The sequence below is a fragment of the Falco biarmicus genome, chromosome 6 (assembly GCF_023638135.1).
Source record: "Falco biarmicus isolate bFalBia1 chromosome 6, bFalBia1.pri, whole genome shotgun sequence".
In the NCBI taxonomy this organism is placed as follows: domain Eukaryota; kingdom Metazoa; phylum Chordata; class Aves; order Falconiformes; family Falconidae; genus Falco; species Falco biarmicus.
Window position 1 is genome coordinate 64,867,851 of NC_079293.1, and position 21,455 is coordinate 64,889,305.

Below are 21,455 nucleotides of genomic sequence, written 5' to 3' on the forward strand. Positions count from 1 at the left end.
ATTCTATGACTACAGACAGTACAGCTAGAAGAGTTTTGCAATCAGGACTATTCCCTCTAAAATCTACTGCCAGGACACTTGAAAGCAAAGGTCATAGATCTTTCTTGCAATTAATAGGAGGGTCCATGCAAGCACAGCATTATAAATTGAAGGTTTTGGAATGTTTTTATGCAATGACATTCTCTTCTCCACAGCTACCAAATACAAATAAGAAGATACAACTGGAACAACAATAACTTTTTTTTTATAAATGAAACATTCCTCAGTTTACCCCAGATGCTTGTTCCCAAGTGGCCCAAGCTCATAACTAAAACATCAATTTTAATCATCAAATGTCTGCCAAAAAAATTATGAAGTTGATTTACATATTTCTGTCAGCAGCTCCCAATTCTCTTCGGAAGAGTTCTCATACCACTGAAGATGCTACTTTAAAAAGACAAAAGTTGAATTTAATTATTCAAAAAGCTTTATGATCAGGTTTAACACCAAGACTGTTTGCAGTCTCATCTGGAAACCTTTGTGCAATCTAACAATTTAAGTAGCTGGTTTACACCAGTGTCTGCATTTCAGGACTTATATCTACATTTATACTATGGTTCTGAACAAATTACCTAGTCTATCACACAAGTATTTTGTTTTATTAAATTAAAACATGCCAAATACTATATAGATGTATAGATTCTTTTGCATACACTAACTTCTTTGTACAATTCAGAAGTTCAACCATCTGGGTTTAGATCCAACTTTAAAAGTCTTCAAGAAAGGGACAAAACAATTCCAATTAACTCCAGATTAGCAATTAAAAGACATTAGAAAATATCAAATCGAGTAAGTCTCTATTAGCATTAGTCCAGGAAAGCAAAACACCAATTAAAGTACCTACAAACTCAAGGACAACACTAGGAAAAAAGTAACACGGTTCCATTTGCTCTGCTTCTGATAAACTGTGCACAGGGCAACAACAACCCTAACTACTGAAAAATGCCTAGAATAAGCCATTTTCTGGTTTGTACAACAACTGCATGTGCATGGTACAGGAGACCTATAAATTTGAAATTACATAGCTCTGCATTTTTATTAGCCTATTCAAGTAAGTTTTGAATAAATGTTTTACTACTCTAATCAATTAAAAATTCAGATCTGTAATGACAAATACATTTAATAATATTGACCTCTTTCCCTTAATGAATATGTTTCCACTGTGTACAGGTTTTATGAACAAAACACTGCAGCTGTGTCACTGCAGAAACAAACCTGAAAACAGCAGGCAGAGTTTGATTCTGCTTTTATGCTTTCCTAAAACCATGTATGTGTGTGCATTCAGAAATAGAAGTTCCCAAGTGCAAAAGGAAATGCTGTTCTCTGTGCGTTAAGAGTAACTGTATTTGCAGCAGGTATCTGTGACACTACATACCTTGTACACTTCTACTGTTACCAGTCCGTGGATGTCTGAACACTGACTGTTGAGGAGTGCTCCAAAGCCTCCATGCCCACTCTCCTCCTCCTCCCTGCAAGTGCTCTCAAAAGCCTTTGAGAGTTATGCAGAGCTGTAGCACCCTTTCCTCTAAGGGCGGGGGGAGTAAAATTGCTTGCTATAACCCATCTCTGGAGAGGAAAACATGCATACATACAACCCCTCTTTCTTAGTGTGCTAAGAAGAGCTGTAAAACCAATCCACTCAACTGAAGGTCTGACCATGGCTAGATCTAAGGAAAACCGATTTCAAAAGCAGAGCTAGACCTACCTCCAACACCAATGGTATATCTGCCATCAGAATGTATTTAAGATTGTGGAGGAAATCACTTTAATCCTTAGGAGTATGGAAGCATTTGACTTCATGCGCAGATTTAACCAGATGAAGTCTGAAGAGTCAATATGTTTTTTCCCCCCTATTATTTAAAATGGCACTCCAAAGACAAACTTACAGCAGTGTTAACATGAAATTCAGTGACAACTCTAAATACAAGTCAAGCATGACTTACTGAGATCACTTTGTCCTTAAAGAATTTTAATATTGTCCTTATATGGCGAGTCTGCTATATACACTGATATTCTGACAGTAGTTAAAATAAATGGAAGGAAATAAAATAAAACCTACATCTTTAACTTGAGGAAGTTTCAAGCAGAGATTCCACAATGAAAAGACTGTCTACAGAAAGTAGACAGAAGTCTACAGAAGTCCAGTTCTCATTGACAGGCAGAAACATACTGCCTAGAACTACTTCTAATAGGAATATTTAATTTAACCAACATTTTTATCCCTTTACCAAAATCCTCGTGGAATTTTGATCAAAGATGTAATTAATATACAGTGTAAAAGAATCAGAAGGAATATATCCTGTTATTTGTAAAGACCAGCTGCAGAACAGGAATTTGACAGAGACAAATACAGATTTTTATAGCCTAAAAAAAAATGCATAAACTGCCCACAGCAATGATCCACAGAAAGTACTCATCAGGTCAGAAAGATCCAGGAGCCACTTAAATTACTTCTCAGTTACCCTGCAAATACAAGATGTTGAAAATAAACAGGCATTGTATTCTGATAAGACTAAATTTTTAGGTGGATTTGAGGCTTACTTATCTAGTTTTTGGGGGGCCTGAATGTTTCCAGATACACATGTGAGGGAGGAAGCCTTCTGCTAGACAAAATAAAAGACTCCCGCGAGGTCAAAGCAGTAAGGATGGCCTAAAGCTACTGAGTAGGAGCTATGAATGACTCTTAACATCCTCTTTCAGGCTGCTCTCCAAAGGCAAAAGGAGCCGTGACCACCAGTGCCGAGAAGCATGACTTTCAAATACCAACACTCTGAAGAAAAATCACAAGTCCGCCCAGATATCAAAAATAAAAAAGGATTTTGAAAGCCAACCTGAGTTATGTCAAATAAAAGAATCAGGAAAGTTACATGCATTACATAATGTCACAGGGTAGACTGTCTAGATCTAAAAAGCACACACACCTTCCTCTATGTCTGAATTAGAAGACCAAAATGAGTAAGAGTTACTTCAAACCCCAAATGGTTTTCTCATTCAAAAAAAGCAACGCCTACTGTATCATATTCCTGTATACATTTTAACTCTGTACTGCCAGAAACACTGACATAAATTTCAGTTGATAAGTTATACTAAAACTCATAAGGGGAAAGATAAAAATCTGTCTCCACATAGTACGTACGCCTCCAGGTTCAACTGCAATAGTTAAAAAACTGAAAGCTCAGCTTCTGTTCATTTATGGTTAACCTTTTTGAACAGTTCACCAGTTCTGACAGGTCTATAAACTTACAAAACTAATTTCTTCAAGAGCCAAGATCTCATGCTCAGCAAGCAATTATCCAAAGATTAGTTTCTGGTAATTCGTTTATTCCCTTCAATGAGCAGAAATAATGGGAACTGGGTTTCTGTGACTTTAAGCATCTCATGCTCAGTTACTACCAGATGCTCAAAGTCATCACAATGAATCAGAGCAGGAAAACACATTAATTGGATTAAGTGTTACTTTTATATTTCCCTTCTCTTAATCAAACATGGAGAAGATTTTACCTCATTTAATATGAGGAATGTAACAGTGGATGTAGTAAGAATAACAGTAGAACTAGTAAAATAACAGAAGAGTAACTGCATTTTCCTGCATTTCTTATTTGGTTTTAGAGCTCGGAAAAGCATATTATTGCTAACAACTCAGCTACAAAAACTGCAGAAAACAGTGCTGTGACATTGGCATCTTGCATCTGTAAAGCACTGAGAGCTGATATGTACAGGAAGTCAGAAACCTTACATCTTGTTACTAAAGATCATCAACAAAGCGAAATCTTAAGACAATTGTCTAGATATCATTCTTAATTCAGGGCAAAAGCAAACAATTTGAGAAAGCAGAAATAACCTAAAATACTCTTCAAGCCATTTTCCAATAGAACAGCACTAACCTTTCCAGATGCTGCCCACATACAGACCATAAGTGGGCAATAAGTGGACCATAAGTTAAGAAAAGAAAAAAGCAGCCCCTCATTTGCATGCAGAGCCTCCAGAGTGCCACTGGTTCCCTACACCTGTTTAAGCAAAAACCAGACAACGTGCTATTCCCACAATCTATTTTCATAGCACCTGATCTATCTTCAGAGAAACTGAAAGCAGAACAGAACAAAAAATGTAGAATGCTGAAGCTATTTTTAATCATTTATTTATTATATATTCAGCATATGTAAAAGTGAGTACCAATGTGATCATAATCAGAACTTTTTATATCAAGAGATCAGCATAGATCACATCTAGGCTTTCAGATTCAGTTTTTCAATTGTTGTTCTAACCTGTAATAACAGCATAAACCAAAAGTATCTACGAATTTTATGTTATAGCTAAGTACTTCCAAGTTCTACTTACTACAATGTTTTCTGACATGTTTTCCTTAGAATAATAAAGCATTACCAGAGCGCTCCACTTTTATTTGCTTATATCCAGCTAAATTCTAGTCAGCTCATTTACTCATTAGAGAGTTTCCTCCTAAAAAACTCCAAACTTCATTCACACACATTTGGCCATCCTCATGATATATAATTAACACATGACCAAAAGTCTCAAATAGCCCAGCCAACACTGAAATAAAAAAAAAAAATTGACTGGCAGGTACCAACTGGCATCTCCCAGATACTTTGGCAAAGCACTACACCCTGCCATGACAGCTTTCAGGGGAGAAACACACTGCTTCAGAGAGAAAGCAATTTTCAGTTTCCAGCTCCTACCAAATCTGGGGCTCAGCATGAACTCCTTCCCCCAAAGACAGGACATAACTGACTGGCACTGTCAGGCCTCTATGCCAGGGGCTCTAATCCTGCCAAGATCAGAACTAGAAACAGAAAGGTTACTACGGGGAGTGGGGAAGTCACACTGAGCAGCTATATCTTGCCTCTGAGAACACACTTCAGAAGTCTACCAAAATGTTGGCTGGTAAACTACTTCAACTTTCTTGATGTATTCACATTGATTTTCTTCTGTGTAGCTTAACTTTGCACATCAACAAACTGCTGGCCACAATCATGCCTGGAAAAGCTGTCTGTAACTGCCTCATATTTGGAAATAGCTGAAAATAACGCAACACCTACAATTATAGTCTAACCTGTTGGGAGCTATATGACCGAACTTGAGCATTCCAACTACAAGATGGATTTACCTTAACTTCTGAGGAACAGTGGAAGGCCCAAGAACAAGGAAGATGTAAGCACCATAGATATGTACCTGAACAAAGGAGGCTCCAGGGCTGTGGGATGGTTTTGAGATAAGGAGGCCCCAGGAACAAGGAAACTGTCATACTTTAGCTGAACAAGAGGCTCCCAAAAGAGGCTCTGGATGATTGTGAGATAAGGAGGTGTCTGGATAATCTCACCTTACACAGAGGTGCAGGACCATAAAGGTAAGAAAGTTACAACAAAATGGCAACAATAGAAGACCCTGACAACCATCCAGCAACCACCAGCACTGCAAATGCAAATGTCTGGTCCACATATGTTAATGAGTTCCAAGAAATCTCATGTATATGTATAACTTTATGGTATATAGTCTCTGAAAGTTTGCCAGGTTGTGCAAGCACTTACGGTGGGAAATCCTCAGTGTGACCCCAGCACTGCCAATAAAGAATACCTGCTTAATAGTACTGTCAGAGTGCTGTTGAGCCTTGTTTCTTTGTTGAATCATAGAAAACTGTTGGCCACAGAAACTCGGCATGAGCCTGTTTTCCATATGTATGTGAACTAAATTCTAGAGCAATTTGAGGGTGAAGCTCATACAACATCACATGGAAGACTAATTTAGCTATATTTGCTGATCTTGTAACTACATGTAACATCAGAGCATCAAACAGTTCTGTGGGGCATTGTTTTCTGTACCGATCTTATTGGGCTCTCATAAAACTTCAAAGCAATAGTTTTGACAATAAAACCCTTTAGTTGCAAAGAAGATACAACTAACTGGGTTTGTAAATGCCATCTCTAACTAGCAGGCACTGGTGTGCATGTCAGAGTGTAGATACTTAGTCAAAGAGAAGACAGTACAGATGTAGCATGTACTCAGAAGTGTGTGACTATTTTTTGTTGTGCTTGCCAAAAAACCCAAAATGCTCAGGGTCAGTACAGGACATCTGGAGCTGGATTCAGTTGCTATGTCAAAGCACTCAAGTACAGACATGTGTGTGACTGAGGAGTCAAAGCTCACACTAGAGTCAGTGTAGATCTAGTCAGCACCGCTAGGGTAAACTGCAGAGTGCCCACCCTAAAGCTGAAGCCTGCATCTGACCAGGTGAGTAACTTTCCAGATTCCACTGAATGTACTGACTGGATCTCCACCTACTATCATCTGCAAGTTGAATCCCATACCTTAACAGTTCTCTCCTGATGTAACATCACTGGCTGAAAATGCCTACATCACCCAACATTCCAGTGCAGCAAAACAGACAAGCAGAGCCAGGCAAAAGAAAAAACACCAATAAAAGCAAAATGCACATTACTGGTCCACTGTGATGCCAATCATCACTGAATGATGGCACCAGTGCCATTTAGTAAGGCTGCATTGCACCTCAGTACATATCATGCTTTTCAGAAACAACAAAACCCTCCAACCATCACATTTGCTTCAACAGTCCTGTAGTGACCCAGATAAAAAACAGGAAAAAAGGCAAGGAGGGGAACAACTATATTTAGTTTACCTATTTATGATTTTAGCACATGTCAGAAATAACTTCTGAGGGCAAAAATGCAGCTGTAATACTTCAAACCTTAAACTGGAGACAAGCATATGAACAGACTAGCTTTTTGGTATGTTTTCTACGGTACTGTTTTCTACCACAAAACATTTGTTCTATCCCTGTCCTACTAAACCGAAACTCCTTACAGAGTTTCGAAGAACCCATGCCTAAGCTAAACCAACTGCATGTAGAAAAGAGGCTTTACAATCATGAAACGACTTCATAAAAAGATGGAGAGAGTAGCTAAAGACCAAAAAGTAACTGCTAAAACAAATGACAATGCCGACACCAAAACATAGCTATGATCAGAAGCAGTGCAAGTAAAGTGGGAAGACCTTATGTAATGAAGCACACAAATCTGTGTGGATGCAGCATTTGCACTAGAGGGTGGCTTAACAAGACATCCTACCCTGCCACCAATAAGCAGATTGATTTTACCTTTGATCTCTTCTTCATTGATTGTAACTACCAGTGGATACTCCTTCCTTCCTCTGTGTTTGCACTAGTCCCAAACTCCCCTCATTTCAACTATCTCTGTGTAAACACTGCCAAGCCATTCTCTAACCACCTCTGAGATTCCCACTAAACATTCATGCACTCCCCCGATTACAATCCCTCAATCCCAATTTCTCAATCAATGTCTTTGTGTTACACAAAGCTACAGTCAACACTTCACTAAAAGGTTGGCCACTTGTTCAAGAAAATGAAGAATTTCATTAATTATGCAGTTTCACACTTATTGGCAAGATTACCTTAAAATTAAGCGATCACACTCCCAAACTCCAGGTTTTGCACAAAGACAGGGGGTATCTGGTGCTAATGGCATGGGCAGTCAGAGAAAAACAGTTAGTTTATGGCCCTTAGATTATTTACCAAATCGGGAAAGTTAAAGAAAAGGTAAAGCTTACAAACTGATGGAGAGCCCTGCTTTACAGAGCAGACACTGCTTTTGCTAGCAATAAGGAGTAAGCAGCAAGGGTCTATCACTTGTTAGCAAACAGATAAGGCACATACAAGACACAGTGGTTGCTAGAGGGCAACCCTCCTCTAGTTGAAGGGTTTATGGGCTTTCATGTCATATAGGTCATGTATGTATAAAATTCACAACATGTTATTTATCTATTAAGCAAGATGCAGAGCAAAAGCCATCTTCAGGTCCCAAACAAGAATCGACCCTGACAGTATTTCCTAAGTATATTAATAAAGTTTTTTTTATCAGAATCATCAGTGGTTTATAACACAGGAAACAGTGCTAAAAACTGTGTGGATACAATCTAGCATTTAATGTCTTAAAGTACAATTTACTTAATTCCTGAGAAGATCCAGTAAGTCTACTAATTGGGTGCAATCACACTAGTCAGATTGACAAAGTAGTGACCTTGTCCACATTACTGTTACTAGCTGTTTCTAAGGCCAAATATGAGCAACATTCAGTTATCTGTTATAGAGTCCACTGAGCCTCCTCTATTTCAGATTAGTTTAACACACAAAAGCAGTGACCAGGTTTTAAGCCATTATGGCCAAGTTGCAGTATCTCAGTTACAGAAATTGTTCTCTTCCAGAAAAATAAATATGTTGAAGAGGAATTACTGAACAGTTAAAGACCTAGCATTCAAGTTTCCACAGAATTCACATTACTTGCACAAAAAGCTGTTTGATACATCTTCGCATTTCTCTTTCAGAGGGCAGTATAAAAGGTGCAGCAAATTTTCATCTTGAAATTAAGTTTGTATCCTTTTCACGCTGATCCTTAATTTGAAACCTACAGGAATGCTCTCACATTAAGAATCTACATCCTTTTTGTTTGAAACTACAGAACAACCACATAGGTCCAGCTGTACACAGTCTTAAAGACATTATATGATTTTTCACCTGGCTTTTGAATTTACTGTTTCTAGCACCACACCTACCTACTTTGATCAGGAAAATATGCACATAGACCGATAGGTGGAATACCTCATAAAACAGAAATGAAATCTCAGTTGCTCAGAGCAACCATGACAGTATCCCAAAAAACCAGCAGCAGCGTAGTTTGTAGGGTATCTGCCTGTCCGCACCTGTATTTTCCCAGTACAATTATCCTTCATAAATTCAGTTGCATTGTTTTGACCAATTGCTGAAATACACATTCAGCTAAAAAAAAAAATACAGTATACAGTTGTTTTGTCACAGACCTTGATATACAGACAGTCACGAATCAGCGGTTTGGGTTAAGTTGCATAAAGATCACCATCAATGGTATGAGCTAGGTAGTTTTAACATGAATTTGTGGAAATGGGACTTCAAAGTTCAATGATAAGGGTTCACTCACTCACTACATGCATGAAACATACAAAGGAAAACAGTTAGAACCGAGCTAGAATGATTTACATAAAGACCAAGGACACAACAGGTGAAGAAGATCCTCCCATTGAGTCTTGAGGTTTAGAGTGGACCTCCTTGCCTTCTAAACTCTTGGTAGAGTTTAGGTGTGGCTGGGTCCAATCTTAGTCTCAGACTTGGACAACAGTTTATATCCAAAGGATGTCTAAGGTTTATTCACAGTTTAAGGTTGATCATAAGATTTCAGCAACACTTAATTTACAACTGTTTTAAAATTTACAAAGGGAATCAATAAGATCACTTAAATTACAAAAGTGTTTTACCACAGATTCAAAATGGTAGTATTTAAGACTATACTTATTATAATATACCTAAAATCAATTTCACACATGCACAAAAGCACAAGATATGTACAGAGATACATGCACAAACATACAAAGGTATATCTATTAAAAGTTCCCCTTGAGTTCAGTGAAATACTCGTGTCTAGTGTCTTTGCATTTCCCAACAGGCAAAGGGTTGAGCCTTGAACAGCAGCAATATCAGCCCAGGCTCCATCATCAGCTTTCAGCAGCAGTCCTCTAGTATTGCCAGCTTGGGAATCTGCAAGCTCTGAGCAGCTCTCATTACCTTCCTTGGCCAGGCAACCAGAGTTCCTGGTACAGACAGTGCCGTTCCCCACCTTAGCCACGCAGGAGTTGCGGGTATCGTCAAGGGGTGCTTAACCACCCAACCCCTTACACAAACACCAAGGCCTAACAGATTTCTAAGGCCATAAAGCAGCCCAGGGGAGGGGCAAAATGCACCACCAGACTGAACCTGTAATCATATAACATACTACTTTTCCAGTCTAAAAGATTCTATGATTAATATTAAGTGTATACCACATGTACAGAAGATTAATACTATAGCATGAATTGAAGGCAAACACTAATTTCTTTGCCTAACATTAGAAAAAGCAGTAAAAATCCAGAACACCAGTGCTGGGTCATGCTGATTAAATTGCTGACTGTGCATACAAAGACTAACGTTGTCCATAATGATTTTGTGCAGTTCCACTCCAGCTTTCCCAGTAAGCTACCCAATTCTGTCCCCATCACCCCCACACAGACCTCGCTTCAAGGGTCAGTGATTTCACTGCATGAAACTAAATGTTCATTAAACTGCTGCACTATGAACAAAATACTTTGATATGTATAGAGGTGTAAAAAGCCGTTAATGCTCCATGCTTCAATTTGTGAAAAATGGGGTTACTCTGATAGGATTAGAAAATACAACCCAAGCTTGCACATTTTATTTAAGCTTCCAGAAAACTTCCTAGTGTTGATTTAATTTTCTAGATCACTGCCTGTACCCAGCAGTGTCAGAAATTATAAGCTAAGAGTTCTAACTTCTTTCAAGTTTGGAATGCAATGTAAGGTTTTGAAGAGCCTAAGCTACATAAATATTTCAAAGGTAGGAAATTACTTCAAGGTGTAAAAGAACAAAGGGCAAATTCAAATTCACTTTTATGTACCAATACCATAAAGGCTTCTTTAAAGTACATACCTTCAGTTTTGTCACACATGTCAACTTAAACCAATGAACTCAAGGGGCCACAGTCAGTATTTTTACAAATCTGTTGAAGGAGAACTCAAAAGCCATTATATAAATTGTACACAAGATTTGAAAAAAATATTATCTAGTAACACTATGTCAACTTTCTGAAAAGGTTGTTACTCTAAGCCATGACACATACCACTGACATATCCAAATACACACTATAGTTCAGATTCTCAATTTCAGTCTCACTTGCTTTGAGGTTAATAGCATCTTTAGTTAAAGCGCCATTACCACACCTTCTTTCCTCTTAAAAATAAGCAGCATTATATAGCAGCTGATGTCACCAACCAGTTCAAACCACTTTGAAAGTACCACAGTATGTGCTAAACATAGAGCAAACTAACTATAAGTAGGCTTTCAGTATCACCTATGTAACCCCCATTAAGATTATTCCAACCCTGGCATGTTCTTCAGCATGTTCAATTATAACACAGGGTCAGGTTACTGTCCAAGTAAGCCCTCGCTGTGTGACCCAAAAGCACTCAGTACTTCCAGACCTCTTGATAGGAGATACGGGCCTCCTTGGGCAAACCACATTGGTTTCTGTTTTACACCAGTGTCCCTGTTGTTCGATTGTTCATTTCGAATACTGCTTAGCTGCTGTCCAGCCTCTAGTCTAGAGCAAACGAAGCAGCTGCTCAACAGACATCTGGATAGTACATGCCTGGGTATAGAAAATAAACAAGACAGTCACAATAGTCAGTCCAAGGACAACAGGGGGTTCTGGAGTGCCAATACCAGAGACAGCACAGACAAAAGCCTCCAAAGATACAGCCCATCTCAACATTCACTGAAGATCACTTTTTACTTCTCAAGTTCTTTGGCTCTTAAGCATTCAATGCAATACAGTAACAGAGCTCAAACGAGGACTCCTCTAATTAGAGGAATCCTTTTTGGTGTCTTAGTCAAGAAGTGTGTACAAGGTAGAAAAGCTGCTCTTTTGCAGCCCACCCACACCTCCCCAAGAGCACTCTTCCTGGTCATCGTATAATGAATTTTCAACTATCACAGCTGTATTTTGTTCCAAAAGAAAGGACGGTTCATTCCTTCTAGACTGCAGAAACAGAAAGCTTAAAGACCACAGTTTATTTCAGACGTTCCACCAGTGCCTTTTATCCTTGCTTAGAGTTACAGCACTGATAAAACAGAGTTAAGATTATAAAACATTTTTTAAATCTGTCAACTGTGGTATCAACGTATTTCTTTACAATGAACTAGAAAGATTTTTGGGGTACTTAAACACATTTTCTATTTGGAACCTTATTATTGAAGAAACTTGAAAAAATAGCTAAAACCCAGACCATGAGCCAGAAGACAATCCTCACTGCCCGTTTTACAAGTCATTATCAAGAGGACAATAGTTAGAGACCAAGGGAATTAATAGTGAACATGTTTTAAATTACTTATTATTCCTCATATATATGTTCTTAAAAAACACAAAATAAAAATAATATCCTGTAGTACTTTGCACATTATTTATATATATGTAAAGTACAGCTCTACTGAACCAAGCACACCGCAGAAGACAGCTAGCCAAAGAATTCACTGCTTTGCTTATTACAGCAAAAAGGCAACAAGAAAGTTGTTTTACAACTTGCTGTTCAAGTACAACCCCACCATATAAGGGAGACCATGTTCCATGGGATTGCAGACATGATGCTGGTAACAGCAAGAGGCTGGGCTCAACTCCCCAGCAATCCCTTCCTGCCTGTGGGAACTAACGTTGATGATTTTTAAATTGGTCCCATCCTTGCTAAAGGGCTGCTACTCTAACTTAGCTATTGAAGTCATTCCTATCCAGTTCCCATGAAAATTAACAGCAAGATAGAAGACAGAGCTGCTATTATTGTAATAAATTAGATTTCTGGAAGTAAAACAGATAACGTAAGATCACAAGGGAATGTTTGCTCATAGAATTATCCTTTCCATACTTACTTGCTGAAGGTTAAGCTACAGTAGTCTAAGGCTACATTAACTATCTGTATTCACAAAACAAACGATTTAAAAGTTTGCAGAAGATACACAAAAGAACCTATATTATTCCTTCTGCCACAGTGACTATTCTCAAATAAAGCAGTTATCAGTGCTATGTTAGCTTGGATGAAAGCAATCAGTACGTCTCCTTCCTCACAGTTCATAGAGCAGAAGCCATTTCTAATTGGGCAATTACTTGCTAAGCATTAGAGATCAACCTTCATTGAACATTCTTACTTTCCTTAGCACCACACAGAAGTGTAAATTACAATTCCATTAATATTCCTCTCATTTCAAAGCATGATCTTTGAGGCATAGGATTCTATTAAAAGTTCTTACTCATAACTCAGACCAAAAAAAAAAAACTTTCTCTTCCTTATGATGATGTTGCATTACATAAAGCTTTAGAAAAAATTGTCTTAAAAACCCAGACTAAGACTTACATAAGTATTTCTGAAAAACTAAAATGAAGGAATTTACACACATTTTGTTTAAAAGCCTAGAAAATAACAAGAGCTCCAATTACAAAATTGTCCTAATACTTAGCAAACTAAAGATGCTTTCATGTGACTGATCAAATACTTATTCCAAAATGTTTTGTAAGTGTTAATAAACTAATCTGTAAATCTAGAAACGAGGAACTGAAATAGACATGAGAATTTCCAAGCATATAAAAATCCTACAGCTAAACTTAAACAGCCACTCAGTTCCTCAGTTAAGATTATCTGCATGTGGTTCTTCAAATAGTAAATAACTACATAAAAATTTAGAAAACATTAGGTACTATATTTCATATATCTGTTGACCCCTCACACTATGAAAGGGGCTAGCCTAGAGCACAGTTCCAGCAGCACAGCTGAGGCAGTGAGACACAGCAGCTAGCCAACAGCAGGGCATACCAAAAAAGGCCAGCAGCTCTTCTCAGAACAGTAAACACTTGGCTCAGCAGTGGTGGTGCCATAGGGCACAGTCCCCAGCAACCACTGAAGCAACTGTCCCTGTGACACCACAGGTCCCAACCCAGACTGTGCTTCTGAGGAAGGATGCATCTGAGCAGTTCTGGGGCCCCTCGCTGAGGCAATGGACACCAGACTACTTGCCTGCAGGTGGTGTGCAGTGGAGGAGTATGCCAAGCAAAAGAAATGCAGGAGGAGGTCAGCACGCTGCACAGCATCAGATGGCAAGAAAGAGACTGACTATCTTCTTCAAGACCCTGAAGCTTCAAGAGTCTGAACCCCCAGCTATGCTGAAAGAGAAGCAGGTAGTCTGCTCATTACTGCAAATTCAGCAAAGGGCTGCAAGGACAATCAAGGAACTGGAGCATCTGACATATGATAAGAGGCAAAGGTAGGGTTGGTTAGGCTCAAGAAGAAAAGGCAGGGAGGGGATCTTATAAGTGCGCACACATACCTGAGAAGAGGAAGTTAAGAAGAAAAAAAAAACCGAGCTAAACTCTTCTCAGTGGTACTCTGACAAGAGGCTATGGGCACAAATTGAAATACAGGAAATTCCATTTAAAAGTAAGAAAAATCTTTTTTACTGTGAGGGTAGTTGAGCATTCACATATGTGACCACAGAGGCTGTGGAGTCACCATCCTTGGAGATGGTCAAGGTCCTCAGCAGCCTGCTCTAGTAGATGTTGCTCCAAGCAGAGAGGGTACAACCTTAATTCAGTAATTACAGATAATAACGAAATGGTTAACTCAAACTGGCTAAAAGACTAAATAGATCAATTATGCTATAATAGTTTGAGAACAATCTACAACGTTTCTTCATGCAAATCTAGTAACTGAATAAAAGGGAGACCAGTAACATTTAAACTTCAAGTTGCCATCTAACACTACTCCTCTCTAGAGGCTAAAGAAATCAAATCATGAGAAGAGACTTATCAGAAAACCTCAAGCATCTGGAGGCAAAGCAGACTAAGTTACAAGATGAAATCATCTTTATGGTTAGGCAGACAGCACTAAGCACTGGTACATCTTGCTAAGTCTAAAAATAGGATCTGTTAATAAACATATACAATTTCCTAACTTCCTCTTTAGACAGCAGTTTTTTAGGCCAACTCAAAAATCAGGAAGAGATTTGAGGAACCTCAAAGAACGGTAGCCAAAATGGATAAGTAATACTACATTGAACAGACTACAGGGAACAATTAAACAAAAAGTTGAAAAGTAAGGAGCAATACACACTGGAAAACCTCAAAGTCTGCTAAACTCCACTGAATGCAGGTACTAACAAAAAGCAGCAAGAAAAATATTACGTTACATTAATAATACAAGCTAGATAGCACAATGTCATCATAGTGCATAATGTCATGCCATAAAATGGCAAAGCCTCATTTGGAAGAATGACCCACACAGTACCCTTCTCCATATTACAGAAGGTTACAGAAGCATCAGAGACAATGACAAAGAAATAATATTAACTGAGAGTATGAAAAATGTCTCACATGGAACAAAACTGTCAAGACTTGAAAGATTTATCCAAGGAATGTTTACATATATGCACACACATCCCAGTCCCAAACCACTTTGAAAGCAAAATGGCAGATGACAGACCAGCAAGCCATCTAGATAAAGTACCTTGAAAATTAAGGACAAAAGAGTTTATTCTGCCACTTGGCAACCCAACAAAGTTTGAGTCTTCATCCATCTGCAGAACAGTCTAACCACATGATACTACTGCTTACTTGGAACAGAAATGAGAGCACTCAAAAAAGTCTATATACACCCTTTAAAAATAGCCATTTAAGGATGGGACTGGAAAACAGTTTTAACATGATCTTAACAACCATCAAACAAGGCATTTCTCTTACGAATAAGGAATAAGCCAAAAAAAGTTTCATTTTAACACTCCCACATCATTTTTTAAAGATGTTTTAAACTATTTTAACCTTGTGCTTATGAACTCTTTCATTACTTACTGTGATGCACCTAACTAGATTAGCTACAGGCAGGCACTAAAATGCATTTAGCTTTTTAGTATTGTAACAATGTAACAGCTTGAAGAGAGCACCTTTACTGACAAGGTTACACTAACAACAAATTATTCTTCAGGACATTTAATAGCATTTTGCTTTCATCCAACTTTTCACCTCATGAATAAAGTACAATAAAAACTTAGCATTCAGGTAGGTTTGGTGGTAGCAGATTTTGGAGGATACAGTTTTGCCTGAAAGGCAGCACACAAAAGCTCATAACGTGAGGCATGTGCATTTAGTGCAGAGTGGTGGCTATAGCCAAGCATTTTACAATTTTATAGGGATGTTCATCCCTGTGAAATTAAAGTACTGCCCCTAAATAAGCCCACAGAAATAAGCTGGTATAACCAGCTTTCAGACACATTAGGAAGATCATTCTCCCTAACTAAGCAAACTTGTAAGTTAACGTGCAGTTGGAACACAAAGATCTAACTGATGTGAATTGCAACAAGAGGAAAAACAGAGAGACAACCTAACTACCAGGCACAAAGCTAATCAGCCTGCAAACTTGTTATCAAGAGTACAAGTACAGGAGAAATGCTCCAGAGCTAGAGGCATAAAGATACATGTGCATGTGTGTATGCATAAACAGTAGTTGTATTAACTATTCTGTCCTAGAGACAGAGAGCATACCGAAGAAACTGCCTTCAACTTTCCAGTTTAACCCAGTCAGAATTTCAACTACTCCAGAGTATTCATTTACATACATATTTATAAACACAAAGCTAGCTGCAGCAGCTGAATAAAATGAATCGTGACTTCTGCTCCCATTGCTGGTTCCCTGCACCGGTTTCAATGGCCACATCAACATGGGAAGGAAAGCAGACTACAGCAACACCAACACCCATCAGTCCAAGTTTTTTTTTTAACTACATCCTTCATCACAATGTAATCCTTACTGACCAAACTGTTACATACTTGCGTGCTTTCCTGTACCTCACACAAACTAGCTGTGTGCTCTGATGACTTCTCTCTCTTTTTTTTTTTAAGAGATAAATCAAAATTGGAACATAGAAATTACCTGCCCTCTCATAAGACATATGACATAGTTTCAGCTTGCCAAGCTTCCCAATTTACTGGAAACCACATCCCATAGAATTAGAGATGAAAGTGTGGTTCTGAAGGACAGTTACAGAACAAGGTCTTGCATGATAACAAAAACTGCTGATGGCGTTTTTATCTCTGAAGCAAAGCTCAGAAAGACAGCAAAAGATTTAAGGAAAGAATAAAGGAAAAACTTCAAGTTGCCCCGTTAAATTAAAAAGCCAGCCCTGCTTGGCAAAATTAAGTTACCATACATGGTAGCAGTTTACTTGTTCTGAACACTTGTAGATCTTTGTAGCCATATAACATTATCTTCACAGTATCCAGGCCATAACTTGGATATGGCAGCAAAGAGAGAATTCTCCTCCCTGTCCTATCAGGCCCACAGCAATCCAGCTCCAAGAGTCCTGATGGTACCGATGGTGTTAACCCAGCTCAGTGAACTACCAATTGTTCTGATATCCAGATATATTACCAAAGGCTGCACCTCGAAGTCAAACCAATGTAGTATACAAGCACATGGATAACCAGCTCAGGCCAGCTGATGCACTGCCCTCTAATAACACTTGCCAACACAAAATAAAGATGAGGATGCAGAACAGTAATGACAGTACATACTCCCTGTGCAAAACTATTTGTACAAGTGATGATGAACAAACATGAGAGAGAATAATCCAGTGGAGTTACAGAACTAGCTTTATATATCATAGAGCAAGGAGTAATTAAACTAGTAAAACTAGTATTTTAGCTACCTTTTTAAAAATATAACCCAGTATTTTTATCTCTGTTACCACTAGCATCTCAGCATTTACTCGCCTTTTCAAAACAGATATGTGTATACACACACACACACAAACCTATATAGTAGAAGCATTTAACAAGAAAGCACAATACAGGACTAGCTGGGGATCACACCCCAGATCTCTAACCAAGATAACACAGTGGCTGGCTCAGTGCTCCACATCCTCTGTGCCAACACCGACAGGGAAACAAGTCAAGTGCTCTTCCTGCCAGAACCTGGACTGGCCTCAGGGCCCAATCCTTTCCCTCCAAGGAGGATGAGGCTACAATTGTGTTTGAATGCTATAGGCTTAACTAGGTCTGCCCTGTTTCCAAGGATGAAGACCCTCCCATATTTCATTGCCACTGTGGTTTTCCACCAAACTTGTTCCTCAAACACAACGAGCTATAAACAATGAGTGGAGTAGTTTCCTGAGACTTCAGGCACACGCCCTCCAGAAATTTTATACTTACATTGGAGGCTTCCCTTCTCTAGTTGTGCATCGACTAGCTTTTGAACAAAAAACTGGCTACACAAGGGAAGAGTGGAATTGCTTATATAGTGCACTACGTAAGCAAGTAAACAAGCTTTTTACTAATATGAATACCAAAATATTGTAAATAGTTGTATTCAATTTCATAAAAAGTATGAATTATAATTAGATGTCCCTTGAAGACATTTGTGAACCCTCTATAACCCACAACACAAGTTAACTCTCGTAAATCCTGAAACAATGTTAATTATAGTTCTGTATCTTATTTATCCAGTGCTGATGCTGCATTCTGAAGACAGCCTGGCTGCCTTGTCTGTACTTTTGGTTCCTCCCACTCCTTATCTGCAAGGCAGAGTCACTTCTTGACTACATCCTCCTCCCATTTTGCCTTTCATACTGATAAACATACGTACATCTACTAAAAGCAACAAAAATAGTACATACTATGATTACTTAATTCCTACTCATTTTGCCTTACATAGAGGTAGGCATCCATTATTAAGATACTACAAAATGTTATTAAGACATAACAAAAATAGCATGTACTATAGTCCACTTAATTCCTCTTTTTGAGGAAAAGACCAGGCAAGATACAGCTACTGGCTGGTTCCAAAAGAGCAGGCACACAAAAACCTCTGGCAACACTTAACACCTCTGGCAACAGCCAAGTAATCTTGCAGTTAAAGTTGAATTCTGTGGTACCCTGGATCAACTACAAGATTCCAGATACCTGGGGTCCCAGGAGAGATTATCTGGAATATTGTATCTCTCAAAAATTAGCATTTTAGATTTTAAAGAAATGGGTTTTTTTTCAGAAGGATTAGAATATTAAACTTTGTATTCCAAAGCAAAACCACACAACAAGAAAACTTTCATTACCATTCCCAGTTTTCAAATTCATTAAACGTGACTCAAACTTAGTTTCCGCTGCCAGTTTTGAGTTGCAATCAGTCCAGACACAAGGGACTAACTAGAAAGTACTATAACCAATACCATGGAATGCTCAGGCTAGGGTTTTCTCTAACACTAAAATCATACTGACTTCATCCCATTAGTCATTCTTTTACTTTCTACAGCATACCAGCTAATCCATCGGTGTTCAGTAAGAGCTACACAAAGTGCAATTTGCCATTTCTGATCACAGATCCCCTTTATGGCAAGTTAAATATTGTATCAGAATTTGTTTAGTTCACTTCACTCTGGGTCCTTTCTTCAACAGGATAAAAAAATAGCAGGCAGTTTCTAAGCAATGAAGTTCAACATGAAGGAAAAAAGTTCTGTTTGACAGCTGCTGCCTAGTTCTTATGATGCCCAGACTCTCCAGGGTACTTTCAGGTATTAAAAAAAGGGCAACTTTTTATTTGCTGTTCTGCTATTTACAGAGAGCACTTTCATTTTCGCAGTCCTCCTTCATGTGCACACAAGTCATTTAGTCAAGGCAGCTATCTCATGCTATTTCACCCAACTTAAATCCACTTGGATTTAAAAAAGCAAAATGGGTGTCTTCTGCATTACTTAAACTAGAGGGGGGTGGGAAATCAGCCTCCTCGTCCCCTACATCTCAACTTTAGGCCCACTTAAACTGATACTAAGGAAGACATAAATTTTGAAACTCTGATTGTAGAGGTGTGTAACACCACTCTGTACTGAGAAAGTTTCCTAGAAGGCTTACACCTCTGCAGGGCTACACAGCTGCAACACCTGGGGGTTTTTTTAGTAATAAGCAAAAACACAGAATACAGTGTTTGCTTTTCTAATATTTCATTTGACTATTCGGATATGTAAGCTACCTTTTAAATAAGCCAAATTTATTATTATTTACGGTAATAAATTAATATGACTATTAATCTATTATTGTGAGAGCCAAAAACTGCATTTCCTCATCTTACAAAGTCAAAGCACGAGACACTTCCCAAAGAGAACTTACATAAAACATAATCTATATTCACCTTTGAATTGATAATTAGGTGTCTAGAATGATTTAGATGAGCAATGGCAGAGTGGAGATTTGATTGATAGTACTGTTATGCCTTTAGAGTTCAGTAAACATCATTAACTTCACTGATGAGTTTTGGGATATTGCTTACACCGGTAAACCTGCACATCTAAATGCTGGTTTTGGCAACCGTTAAGCCGATTCTTGACGTATTTTAAGGGCCACTATACCCCCTGCTATGCTGATTAGTAATTTAGAATAATCATGAGGCTAACGGGGGCAGGGGAATAAAACTTTCTGGGACCAAGAGCACGCGTTTTTCCCATAACGCACGATGACACATGCCTAAAAACACTGCTGCGGAGAGCCAGAGCACACCTGCTCCTCTCCCGGCAGCTTCTCCCCGGTGCACCGGGGCCGCCTGCCCCGAGCCCTGCCGCTCGGGCACGGCCGTGAGCGCAAACGCTGCGGGGAGGGGAGAGGAGCCGCTCCTCGCCTCGGTGAAACCGGCATTTCCGAGTCCCTCGGGCCAGCCCCGCGCCCCTGCGGCGGGCCCGGCTCCGCCACGGCCCTCCCGAGGGGTCCAGCCGTCGGCCGGCAGAGGCGGGGCGGGCAGCAGCCGCCCCCCGGGCACGCCGCGGGCCGGCCCCGGCTGCCGTGCGGGGCACGGACACCGACAGCCGGAGCGGCCGCACCGCCGGCAGCGAGCGCTACCGGCCGCGGCACCTTCTGTGCCCGAGCTTGGGGGCCGGGAAGGCCCGAGGCGGAAAGGGCAGCGAGCCGCCGCGACCCCCTCCCTCGCCGCCCCTCACCTGTTTTGAACGCCAGCTGCTTGTCCTCGCTGCCGCCGAAGAGCTGGAGCATGGAGACGAAGAGGACCCCGCACGAGTTCTGGATGCCGAAGACGGCGCCGTTGCACCACATGGCGGCCAGCATCACCACCCAGCCCCAGCCGCCCTCGGGGGGCTCAGGCGCCGCGCTCCCGGCGCAGCCCGCGCTCCCGGGGGCCTCCGTCAGCGCCCGGGGCTGGGCCCCGCTCTCGCCGCTCGGCTCAGCCAGGCCGCCGCTGCCGGGGCACGGCTCGCCGCCGTTCTCCCGCCGCGGCTCCACCACCGTCACCGCCACCGGACCGGGTAGGGGGGCGGCGACGGGGTCCCCCGCGCCCTGCGGCGCCAGCTGCTCGCTCACCGGCGCCATCCTCAGCCGCGCCGCGTAGCGGGCACGAGACCTCCCCCGCGCGCCGCTCCCGCCTTCCTCCTCCTCGCCACCTCTCGGCCCCCGCCCGCCTCAGCCCCTCGCCGCGGGAGCTGCGGGCATCCTGCGGCGCCTCCGCCCGCCCGCCCGCCGCTCCACGCGCACGCCGGCGAGGCCGCCCCGCCGCCCGCCACACACGCGCCACCCTCTTCCCGCCGCGCCGCGCGCTGAGGAGGGACCTGCCGCCGCCGCTTTATTTTAAAAGGGGGGCTCCCGTGGGGGCGTCAGCGGCACGAGGGCTTTCCTCCGCGCCGATTGGCTGACGGAAGGGAGGCGGGGGGGGCAGGGGCAGGGGCAGGGCGGCCGAGCCACGCTCCCCGCTCCCCCCTCCCAGCT

General features: G+C 40.7%; 1 protein-coding gene across 3 annotated transcripts in view; it reads right to left on the reverse strand.

The window, feature by feature from the left end:
• The window catches only part of SLC16A10 (solute carrier family 16 member 10), a 71,551-nt gene extending 50,355 nt beyond the window's left edge, over positions 1 to 21,196 (reverse strand). For all 3 annotated transcript variants that reach the window (XR_008822505.1, XR_008822504.1, XM_056342823.1), the window contains exon 1: positions 20,678 to 21,196. Coding sequence is in view for 1 of the 3 variants with exons in the window: in XM_056342823.1 (XP_056198798.1) it covers positions 20,678 to 21,062 (385 nt within the window). In the remaining 2 variants the exon portion in view is untranslated. The remainder of the gene's footprint in view (positions 1 to 20,677) is intronic.
• Positions 21,197 to 21,455: the final 259 nt, after the last annotated feature.